The following is a 12,696-nucleotide window of genomic DNA, read 5'->3' as shown; positions in this document are numbered from 1 at the left end:
CAGCCGACTGAGTCCTTGCGTCTTTATCCTCTCCCACAAGTGAAAGGAACTTAACTGAGAGCAATATATATAACTCGCTATTCTCAATAACGTGTTGGTTGGGCCAGTATTGGTGCACCGCTGGCTCGGCTCGGCAGTATCCCGCCAACACCATAGTTATTAGAGGAGACTGGTTATGAAAAGCGGCAAACATCAATGATAAAAACAACAGTGCTGCAGTTTATGTTGGAAGCACCCTGAAAGTGCACAATCCTTTGTTTTCTGTTGGCAAATTGTTACGGAATAAATTAATGCAACGTTTTTATTGGTCAATACAATCAAAATGATAGGAATTCTTTTGAACGTTGTTCACTTTCAGGTCCACAAAAACATATAACAAAGGAGTCTGACGGGTTTCATAACCATTCCACTCAATTGACTATGCCAACACGGAGGGGCAACCCCCACGAGAATCGAATATGTTTACAAGTCAAGTTGCAGAGAATACGAGTTTACACGAAGAAGAATAAATCGAAGTCACAAAGAATCCCTCCAGGCGGGTGCTGTCGTTATTTTGTTTCTCTTCTTCTCTCGTTTTGTAGTTTGTTTTTCTTTCCTTTCAATTTCAAAAACTAATTTTTGACCGATCGTATTTCAGTAGAAGTGGAGTCTTTAGGTATCTGGAGAGAGACATACGACGATTTTAGTCAAAATATGGTAGACTATTAGTAAGTTACGTTAGATCCCCGCAACAGTTCTCGGAATTTCTACAATGTTTTAGATCAAAAGTCTCTCAAAATTTATGCCTGTAAAGGATCACCGGCTTATTGTCCTCCAATTTTTTTAGAACAAGCTGCAGTGCTCATCTCCACAACAAGGGTCTACGATGTAGCCCATTTGATCGATTAACAATCTACATGAGATGTTTCAATCAGTTTATCGAATGGGACATAGCACTGAAGCAGCTCTCACTCGCATTCATAATGACATTTTACTCACAATCGACGACAATAGTTGCGTCATGCTCGTGTTACTGGATCTTTTCGCTGCTTTCGACACGGTAGATCATGACATACTACTTGGTAGACTTGAACATCGCTTCGGAATCACCGGAAAGGCCTTATCTTGGTTAACGTCCTACTTGACAGACCGCAGCCAATTTGTAAAAGTGGCAAATGAGCACTCCACCATTCGAAACCTTCTCTGCGGTGTCCCCCAAGGTTCGATGCTAGATGGTATCTTATACTCTATGTACACCGCACCCCTTGCAGACATAATAAGACTTGCTTGCTTGCCTATTTCGAGCGAACTCGAACTCATGTTGTTTTTCAATTGCTTACACACTTCCAAGAGGAAGTACGATTCAGTACTAGTGGTCGCAACTCCTACTAGTAACCGCAGTTTTCTACTAATGAGAAATGGATGATCCATGCCGTTGTGTTTAACAGTGTCACTCATCATCCGCCATCGATCAAAACACAAATAGCCATAATATCTGTCTGCCGGTATTTGCCCATCAGTTCCACAGAAGAGCTGCTGCCCACTCCTGGATTTTTTGTCATCGAGGTTTACTCCTCTAGTTGATTAAGATTTCGTCTGGATCCTACCCTACAACCTGTCTGGCATGGTTAAACCTGCCAGAAGACTTGCTCCAGCCAGCTTAGCTCTCCGGGTCATAGGAACACACAAGCTAATCCACCACGCCAAGGTACTTAATCAGCGGATCAGTATAATAAGACAACATGGCTGAAACGTTCACTATTATCCTGACGACACCCAGATATACCTTTCATTTAATCCCATGAAGGGCTACTGGAGAACCGATGCACACACTGTCTCGTGTTCAGTCATGCATCAGTTATATTACCAACTGGATGACATCAAACAAGTTGATCTTGAACAATGACAAGACCGAACTCCTTGTGCTCAACGCTTCCCATCATCCTCGTCCTCCACTGGAGTCTATAACAGTTGGCCGTGACGTGATACATTCTTCACATGCCGCAAAGAACATAGGGGTCTGGTTCGATGAATTTCTATCAATGGACAAACAAGTGAAAGCAGTCTACAAATCGGCCTTCTTCCATCTGCGCAATATCGCTAAAACTTGTTAGGAAATATGTATCGTTTACTCACTACAAGATTTTAATACATGCATTTATTACGTCAAAACTGGACTCACTGTAACTCTCTCTTATCTGTGCTTCGACAGGATCATATTGACAAACTTCAGCTTGAGCAAAATTCTGCCGCACGTCTTTTGACTGGCACTAGGAAACATGAACATATTTCACCCAATCTTAAGGTCTCTTCATTGGTTGCCTATTCCGGAAATAATTGATTTTAAACTTTTACTTCTTACATTTAAATCACTTAGTGATGTAGCACCGCCTTATATGGAAGAACTGTTAGATCGTTATAGACCAACAACAACTTTGCGTTCTGCAAACTTGCAAAGTTGTTCCTGGTACAAACTAAATATAACGTTAAAACCTATGGGTACAGAGCTTTTTCACACGCAGCTCCTAAGATATGGAATTCCATGCCAGTCCGTTTACGCACTTGTTGTGAGCTGGGCGCTTTCAAATCAAAAAATCGAAACATTTCTTTTTAAGCGTTTTTTCAGTTGTAATTTTATTTTATTTTGTATTACTTATTATTATTATTATTATTATTATTATTATTATTATTATTATTATTATTATTATCATAACTATAACAAAATTCTCAAATCTGACTGGCTATCAACTGCCCTGATCTCAGCCTTAATTGGACAATTTAATAGGACAGTACGCGTCATGCCTAAGTAATTGGACAGTACGCGCCATCACGCGCGCGCTTAAATGACTTTTTTTCATTACAGCAAAAACAAATTTGGAATTTCTTCTGTTTTGATTTTAAAAAGGGGTTTTATATCACAAATTTTGTTAAATTTATGATTAATTGGTAAATGGTGATTCAGGCTCCAGCCTCGTTTTCATACTGGACCGTAAGGTGCGTGAAATAAAATCGTTATTTACTCGAAACCTATACAACAAATCGACCTTGCAAATTATTAGGCAATAATCAGGAGGTCTTGTTTTAGCAAAATCCTGTATCAAACCTTTTCTGACCCGTGGCCTGGACCCGTGGGTTGAACGAAACGACAATTTTCCGACCACGGCTACTGGACTATTTCGATACCGAGAAGAAGTATTAGGGACTTTAAGATCTAACGACGCGACGGCAACTAGAACGTCGCTTAAAAAAGGAATTTGCGTTCTTTCAGTTTTTATCGCTATTATTCCTACCCACTCACTTGTCAAATGTAGGAGAACCCTCCTGGAGTTGGATGCCTAGGGACCATATCCAAGTGCAGAAGGAGAAAGAAAAGTTCGTCGCTGGTTGTTTACGTACTCCATAAAATGCGAAATTAGGCATTTTCACGTTGTAGTCGTGCAAAGCGGGCAAAGAAATGTACAAAAAAGTGTGATGCACGTGGAAAGGTGTTGTTTTGCTTATTAAGCCTATTGTTTTTTTGACGTTCTTGTTGCCGTCCGCGTCGTTGGGTCTTAAAAGGACGCGGTCGCTATGCTTGAAGTAATCCTGCCCGTTTGCGGGTCATGGGGGAGCGTAAAGGTCAAGTGTTTGTTGATGAGCGAGCGATTATCGTCCAGTATGCGGTGGGTTTGGGGAGCCAGCGAGCAAGAAGCAGGAGCACACTTTACCTGAAAATTAGTCGATAGCAATTTGGAGCGGATTTGTCGATTATTCTCAAATTTACAGCGCTTCGCAAATACACACACCCCACACACACTACGCCTGGGCTGCATGTGGCGCAACTTAAGGTCTCGGTAAAGGAAAACGAGGTGCCCACAGAAAAAAATTCTAGTCGCGCGAGTATTTTCGCTACAAAGGCAAGTTATATATCAAATTAAAGCTAAAAGACTAAATTACCTTATAAAAGATTTTATTTCATCGAATTTCAAAAGGCGCTTAAGTTTTTTGCTCTCGAACTCAGAGGTATCGAGTTTACTGCTGAAGCTCCAGCCCTTTCGCGTTGTTAAATATTCACTTCCTTTTTATTGCATCTGATTGACAGATAAAAGACCTAAAAAAGGGTGTGAGGAATTTTTCGATTTCCCTTTGTAACTTATTTTATAAGGTAATATAGTGTATAAGGTAATTTAGTCTTTTAGCTTTAATTTAATGTTTAACTTGCCTTTGTAGCGAAAATACTCGCGCGACTAGAATTTTTTTCTGTGGGCACGAGTCGTTTTCCTTTACCGAGACCTTAAGTTACACGTACAGTATGTGGTCCTTTAGTCCGGCCGGTTTTTCTTTGTGATGTAATTTTCGGGAAGAAAATAAGGTTACAATACAAGCGAAACCTTCCCAGTGTTTATTGATTTGTTTACCCTCTTAAGCTCTATTCGAGGTTTTCCTGGTGCTAGCAAAGGCTGGAAAATCAAGTTAACGCGAACGTAGCTGAATTTTGTTCTGTTATTTCATATTTGTGTCTTTTTTATAGCGCCTTAAATTACTTAGATTTATTTTAAATTCACGAATATGCGATTAAGTGCGTTAAGAAAGCTACTTTTTGATGTACATGGAGTACAAGAAATGTTTTTTCGACTTGCAAAAAAAGCTCGGTGGGCTGGTTGAATTTTAAAACCAAAGTTATAGATAATGTATGTCAAAGTAAGTTTTGCGTGCAAAGTCCTTAGTCCGGCCACCGGACGATAAGTTAACCAGCCACTGAAATACCGATTGAAAAGGGAGAGCCTCAGAAAGTTCAGTTTTCGTTTTGTTTAGTTCTTAGTAAGTTAAGATTTATGAATTGAAGTGAGGATCTTTCAACTTTGAGTCACATTTTAAGAAAAGCACTTTCAATGACTGGGGTAAATAATACTGAAAATCCGTATGCAGCGTTCAAGTAAGTATTGCTCGAGACTTCAGAGACTTTCCCAGTAGCAATAAATAAAGTAGCACTCACAAAGTGCAGTTGATATAGAAGGCCATAAAAAAGAAAGCTTATATTCGTCCGATTGGCTTTATTGGGGAGCTTAAATGGTTCATCCCTTAGCAAAGTCAAAAAATTCAAGCAATGGGTTTTAACAAGCAAAACATAAAATTACTCGGCCGTACGGACTGCACGTCTCGGCTGCACGTGCATGATGACGCACGCTTTTCGGTCAGATTTCTTTGCCGTTGCTGCACGACAAAGACATAAAATTTCCTGTTGGGAAGTTTTTCTTGAGGACATAAACAAGCGACGACAAATTAAATTTTTCTTTCTCTCTAAAACTTTGATTGAATTCATTTAAAATAGTGGCGATCTCGCTGCCGTCCCGTCGTAACTGCGAGACACATTCGCACAGAAGCGAAAATAATAATTCTTCATATGAGACCAAACTATAGCTCTTTACACAGAAATCTCACTTTGCTTTCGAAGTTAAAATGATGCCTGTAGAAAATACACAGGAATTTAGATCAGTTGGTGCTGGGAAGGTTTCTTTTTGGGCACAGTTCAATGACAGTTTGTATGCCGGCTTATAAAGTGGCCAAAGTGGCCGGACCAGCCAGGCCTTCAAACGGAGCGGTCATTTTCTATGATGCAGGATTTTCGGCAAAGCTCAGAGGTTTTCGGTTAGTCACAAGTTTGTAAAATGTCACGGCAACTTACAGGACAAATTTGAGCTCACTACTCCTTTTCTAAGATAAGCCGTACTTATTTACGTCTTTAGGGAGCTTTAGCATCGACGACGGCAACGGCAGCGAAAACGTCAGTTTTAAAATGAACTCCCGTGTTTTCAATCTTCGTTGCGTTTATTCCAATTTGCTGAAAATGGCAAGTGTAGGCGAATTTCCCTGGAGTTGATTTCTTTTGAACCGCACTCAAGTTGAGAGAGAGAAAAAGATATTTATCGTCTCTTGTTTACATCCTCCATAAAACTTGCAATTAGGCAATTCCACGTCGTAGTCGTGCAAGGACGGTAAAGAAATGTACAAAAAAGTGTGATGCACGTGCAAAGTTGTTGTTTTGCGTAATAATCCTATTGCTGTTTTGACGTCCTGGTTGCCGTCGCCATCGTCGTTGCTAAAGCTCCCTTTTCTCGTCGGAGCCAAGGACCACAACAGACACTAGTTGTTTTGGTGTATGACTTTAACCTATACAGTGGTATTTGACATTCTGTCAAGAAATCCTAGAAGTGATACTGGGGCAGTATATGTCAAAAGAAGATCATGCAGAAGATTAAAAATACATTCGATTCGAACCCGAACTGGAAATTTTCCCCCATCGCTAGCGCTATTCTAATGTCCGTCCCTTGAGGGGCCGGGAAATGCGCATGCGCCTTCTGTAAGCTGATTTCAAAATGTATGAAAGCAAGTAAGAGAACGGAAAAGAGAAATGCGAACTGATATCTTGGCCAAAGTTTCATTTAAAACGTAAAACATAATCAGAAGATAACAGCGAATTGTCAGTGTTCAAGTGACATCAGCCGGACCGGTGAGGAGAACAGCACGAAAACGTTGTTCACTGTTTTTTTTTTCTCCAGTGTCATATAAATCAATATCACCGATCAAAATGCGTAGTGTCATCTTATTTTTATTCAATTTCAGAACTCTTGTTGTCTTAATGTGCTCTTTTTCAGGTCAATGTAATCAGATTAAATCGTTTTAAAAATTTCTTTCAATACAGTCTACCGAAGATTTGCTCCCACAAGTGACAGAATTTGTGTTTTGCCGTGTATATGTACTTCACTTCTCCCGGAGTATTTCCAGTCGGGTCAGTATTGGTGCACCACTGGCTCGGCTCGGCAGTATCTCGCCAACAGGGAGAGAGAGAACTCACGTGGAATGCCGTTTAAAGTGAAACGAAGACGTTGAGGAAGTCTCCAGGCGGGTGCTGTCGTTATTTTTTTTTTTTCCCGTGTATTTCTTTTGTATTAGTTTTTTAAACTGCAGAAATTGTTTTCAGGAATGTCACTGTGATAGAGAGTGCTAACGTTGAAACTGACTCCCTTGTTGTTGTTTTGGCTATGTGGGGAAAAAAGGCAATTTTCAGGAGGAAAATAAGTGATAAAATTTGAGTAATCGTGGTCGATTTTGTTTGTTCTATCAAACCAAGACGACGATTTAGTGGTCAAGCAAAATGAACGGTTCGAGTTTTGACACGATTTGCGCAATTATTGTCTACTGCAAGGACATCTATGGCCGCTACTGCATCAAAAGAAGTAACAATGATCACTTCCACCCGTAATTTGGCGATGGTACTTTAGTTTTTTCACTTGTTTGTCCCCTGAGAAACCACGTGACATTGCTTTTTATCCCATCCGTCCTTAAGTGAGTGCAAAGCTGCCGGGTATCATGATTAAGTTTTTTTTTACTGTTGGTATAATTCTTGCCCGCCGGCTTTTCTAACAACCTGATGAGACCAGATGTTTTACTGACTCTTTCCCTCAGAATCCTGTCTTAACGTGCTCGCCATTCGTTGTTAGATTACAACCCCGTTTAGGCGGGTCTGGACAAATTTTTGAACGGACAAAAACTTGCACAGTTCCGCCTTTCTCCCTCCCCCCATGAGTTCACACGGGACCTGCGGAACCGCGTAACTTTTTGAATGGTAAAGTGCGCAAGTTTTTGACCTGATCAGAAGATGGTCAAAACTTTTTACCGTTGCGCTCCCACTTTAAGCGGACTAGTGTAAACACCTGAACCGGGAAAGCTTTTGAACAGTTTGCGCGCCGGGTAAAAGATTACGCTCCTTTTATAAGCCGGACTCGCGTTAGACTACGAGTAGTCCCCCATTTTCCCTCAGGGATAGTACAGCGAGCGAAACGCGAGCGCGCGTGAAAATCTCTCGCGTGGGGTGATTTTCACGCGCGCTCGCGTTTCGCTCGCTCTACTATCCCTGAGGAAAAATGGGGGACTACTCGTAGTCTAGACTTGCGTAAACAGTAACATATTCGCAAGGTTTCTTAAACTGAAAAAGGTCTCCATATATAGGGTTTAAATTTGTAGACACAGGTGAGAGGTGAAAACATATCATTTATCCATACGGCTGGTAAAAATGCTAGACTGATTTGGGGTTTTTTTTATTTGTTTTCTTTACCTCCTAGATATACTTAAGTAAAATTTCGAAACCGTTTTTCTATCCATCTAAGCAAGGTTTTATATCATAACGATAACTTTAAAGTTTTCTCAATAACAATACGCATCGAATTATCTGCACAAACGAAACTATAGGGTACCTGTGGTAATGTGATAAAAAATAACAAATCGAGCGCGCCCACCGTTCATAAAACCTTTTCTCTAAGTGTCTATGGACGATTAACCTGCGAACGTGAGCGAAAATCATAGTCAACAATGAGTAAGAATAATTAAAGTGATCTCACCAAAAATCAATCTTAAATCGCTTTTGATATCACGTTAAGAAAAATTAACATTATTTTCGGCCTATTTTGCATTTAAGTCAATCAATTTTGCATTTAATTCAATCAAACTCTTTTAGAGGGTAAAAAAATTACTCTACAGTACTTCTGGCGCTTTTTCCTTCTTTAACAGAACGTTTATTCGTTTACCTCGGGAAAATGTTCGTGCCACAGTACATTTCCTTCAGGATCATGGTGATCGAAGTCGAGCGACATTTCTCGATGTTCCAGTGCAATTTGTACGCGAACCAATCCACCGACAAATCTGCCTGGCCTTGAAATGTGTTAACCTGGTGATCAGATTAAACAGCTTTTTTCGGCCGTCGGGCAGTGTGACTCGACTGTAACCCGAAAGAATTCCGACCAGCAATCGATGTCTTCCTTTTAGGGTAGTTGTGACGTAAGTTCCGGCGCCGGAACTACCAGTGGTTGCGTCGCATCTACAAATGAGCAAACTGGAAACCAGTTGAGATTTGCAGTGGCTGTACCACAGTGAATTAGGCTTTTTGTCGCCCGGAAAACTGGCAAAATGTATCGATGGCTTCAGTTGCTTGGAGGTTTCGATCACTCCCAGCTTGAAAAAGGGTCGTCTGTGAGCTCTCCGCAATGTAATTACTGCATAATCGAAGCTTGGTGAGTTGGGTTGTAGATGCCACCTTTCAGGGAACTTGACGTTTCTGACCCCAATCCATCGCAGGTGGCCATTACGTCGCAGAAAACCAACTTTCAAATTGGAGATAGGCGTGAGCAACTGCCTTCCGTCGTGAAGGCAATGTGCTGAAGTCAACACGTGTGTGGAAGATATGAGCGAGCCTGAACACCCTGATGAGATCTTAACCGAAGACGAAAATGGAAACTTCTGCGCTTGCGTTGAAGCGTTCACCCTTATACGATTATCCGGCTTGAAAATAAGCCGTTTAGTGCGACGCTTCCAGAACTGGTGGTGTTTAGAAGATGAGACTGAGTTTAAGCTTGAGCTCTGTTTAGGGTAGGAGTTTTTAGAATCATATACTGTGACTCTTTCTACCACGTGCTCTAATTGGGATTCGTTGATTTCGCTCTGAAGATCAATATCTGGAAGCGGGATTCTTGTTGAAAAGTGAGAACCATTTTTCCAGAGTATTTCTTCGTTGAAGTCGACAAGATCTTCGGTTGAATCGTTTAAACTTACAGAAAACAATTTGAACGGTACCGTGGAAGCTCTTTCTAAGTTTGACAGCGTTTCGCTATGTTCATCAAGGCCCCTTCTCGATCTTTCTTGCCTCTGTAGAACATCATTTTTCTGAATTCCGCGTTCCTCTTCTTTTTGCTTACGCGCGTTGATTCCTTTCAGTATAGAAGCCCCAATAACGATCACAATGACTAAAGCTGTTGACCAATGCTTCATTTTCACGATCCGCCTTGCAAAAGAGTTACAGGTAGATGCTTGATGCTTGAACGATCTCGAGAAGTTTGCGGGTTTGTATTTGTCTGAAGCCGGCGCGGTCTTGTTATGAAGTTGCTTAACTGGATGACCGTTATAAATACTTCGTTTGGTATCGCTACTATGAATAGACGCGGAAAACGTTTAACTGCTCATAAAGTGAAATTGGCGATGCATATAAAGTCTACTGGGGCCGATATATTCCCCAGAGAAAATTTACCCTCCGCAGTTGGTCACTAGCCTCGAAAAAGATCGACCCACCTACAACGATAGTGCCTTTTATCACAGCCCAGCTCCACTTTGAAATTTGACAGAAGTTTCTATTCACATATCGTTTCTTTGATTTGTCTCTTAGCAAATTATAATTCCCCAAATTCCGCAGACAGTTGTTCCATTGTACCTACCTATTACATGTTTTTTTCAGTCGCCTTCATTGGCAAATAGTTCAAGGCATTTTTTATAAGCCGCTCGTGGTGTGGTCATTTCATTGTTACAAAGGATGAATAGACTCATAGGAGCGTAGGAGTTCCGGCCAAAATTCGCTTAACACAACTGTTGACAAGAGACCTTAGCCTTTAAAAGCTCGATCCCTTGACTTTGTCTTACATTGTACACTAATCCCCGCCCAGTCAAATAATCAGATTTTTGGTTGGAAAATATCCGTATATGCGTAATGTCGGTGTTTTTCAACTACTTTGCTGAGACAAGACTATAATCGTTTAATAACTGGATTTACAAGCTTAACGCCTCAGCAAGTTTAAGTATTTTGTTTTGAAGTTCAAAACTTGTGCGTACTTGACGCAAAAAAAAAAAAAAAGAACTGGCAGAGTTTGTTTTATGGGAAAATAAGTCCAGCGTTCCTACGAAACTAGAAAGGTCTATTTAATTTGTTCTAAGGATTAGTCAAAGCAATGTAGTGTTTAGCGTAAAACGGGAAATTAAACATCGAACTTTTTTAGATTTAAAATTAAAATATTCTGTATCGATCGTGAGAGATCACAATATTATGATCTCTTCGGGTATCGACAATTTGATTGTTGAAGTAAATTCTTCAATAAAACATCTTATAGACAGAGTAAGTATATATTGTTTTATTGTAATGGAGTTAAAGATTTGTGTTCATTTAATATATCCTATTGAGCACACGATTAATTTCGATGTCAAAGGATCATTTGCGGTAATATAAAAGATTTTGAAAATCACTCTATAAACAAGGCGGTTTTTACAGTTCATTCAATAGGGGGCATCGTTTCCGGAGTTCTAGTATCCACGTGCGATTTTTTCACAATCAGTGCTCATTTGCTCATAATATCAAACCTATTTGGAGCTTATGACTTTGCTCATATCTCAGTTTAAATTGAACCCCTTAGGTAAAGTCTTATTAAGTTCTATTTACGGATATTTAAGATCTATTTAGTCTATAAATTAAGCCGGCACTGAGACACTCTGTGACGACACTAGAGCTCCTGGCAGCCGAGTTGGCGAGGAAAGAAATATATAAATATGAAGCCGTTGTGTGAAATTAAACACAGCATTTGACAATCGTGCCTTCTTCATCGCTTTTCAAGAGGTGAGCTCACAGAAAAAAAATCAAGTTTTCAGTCTTTTGCATCTTTTTACGTGCCCAACTCTCAGCGGAGAATGATTGCGCAAATGCATCTCAGTTAGAAATGGGGGACGCGAGAACCGTAGTTGAAATCAACGTTAACTATCTTTAATTGTCTACTTAATTGTCTTAAGAAGTTTTTTTGTAACTTCCTTTTTTTAGCAATCATTTATTGTAAATGACAGACCCTTAGCACTATTAACTTTGATTTCCCGTCAATGTCGCCGCTTTATCTAATACCGCCTGATCCAATACACGGCCAGCGCCGTGGAGCGGATTCTAAAGAAATTTTCACTGTTAAACAATTGAAGTAATACTCCTTGTGATTTGTTCAACATGAGTAGTTCTCCCCAAAGCTCGCTCATTTTGACGTCAATTGCGCTGTAGCCGTAAAATGAATAAATGAATACTTACATTCCTAATAGGAAAAAACTCACTAGCCACAATACTATTGTAAGCATTCCACTGAATTGTCACTCCCTTTAGGGAGAAGATCATAAGTCAATGCCTTCGTTGCTAAAAAGAAACAAAGAAAGTTATTGAAGTGTCACATTCGGCAAAGCTGAAGCTGAAAATCTTAAAACGAATTTCAAGGGGCTATGATCGAGGACCTGAGCCCTAAGATTGCCATACAGGTCCGATGTAAGGGAGTTCAAAAAGGCTAAAAGGCACACATTTCCTTTTCTCTGAAGAAAGCAGAAGAAAATGTTTGCTCGCGCGCGGCAGAGAAGTGTCTTCTTCCCTCGAGACGGTTATATTTTAGAAATGCCAAAAATTACTTTTTTAATCATAATCAAAATAGTACAGTTCGCTTGTCATGCACAGCTGATCACGAATATACTGTGGAGCACGTTTATGAGTTTAATTTATTTATTTTACTAGTTCATTGTCATGAAGTTTGTCAAGAACTCGTAAGTGCTGTGTTCTCTAGCTCGGGATTAATGAATCGATGAATGGATGTTTATTGTAAAGGCCTTGCTTCACAGTACTGTCAGTCCGGGTTAACTGATTGTTAATTTAAGTTTGACTGTTTAAGTTTATAAGATTTACAAAAGGATCGCATTTGCCATTCACCTCTTTTACATACAGAACATTTCCTTTTTCATAAATCCGCGTTCACTACTGTTTACGACAGTTTCTATTAGTGTTATAAGAGCTATCAGGTATATTGCAAACTCACGACTAGTTGGCATGTTGATGAGCAGTACTTTGGAATCAATGCTTAATTTCTTTAGTCAGTTCGTTTCGGTCCTTTTCACTTTTTAAGTTAATTA

The 12,696-nt window shown here is 40.0% G+C and overlaps 1 protein-coding gene across 1 annotated transcript; it reads right to left on the bottom strand.

The window, feature by feature from the left end:
• Window positions 1-8,041: 8,041 nt before the first annotated feature.
• Window positions 8,042-10,608, bottom strand: LOC140928414 (serine protease 23-like). Its single transcript, XM_073378156.1, has one exon. It carries the CDS (start codon window positions 9,778-9,780, stop codon window positions 8,584-8,586), a length of 1,197 nt encoding a protein of 398 aa, XP_073234257.1. The 5' UTR covers window positions 9,781-10,608; the 3' UTR covers window positions 8,042-8,583.
• Between the last annotated feature and the right edge of the window lie 2,088 nt (window positions 10,609-12,696).

The sequence above is a fragment of the Porites lutea genome, chromosome 2 (assembly GCF_958299795.1).
Source record: "Porites lutea chromosome 2, jaPorLute2.1, whole genome shotgun sequence".
NCBI lineage: Eukaryota > Metazoa > Cnidaria > Anthozoa > Scleractinia > Poritidae > Porites > Porites lutea.
Note: the sequence above shows the minus strand (reverse complement) of the source record. Positions and strands in the feature narration are given on the sequence as shown.

Excerpts from the sequence above, each read along its gene's own strand:
- LOC140928414 (XM_073378156.1), bottom strand. The coding sequence starts at position 9,780 with ATGAAGCATTGGTCAACAGCTTTAGTCATTGTGATCGTTATTGGGGCT.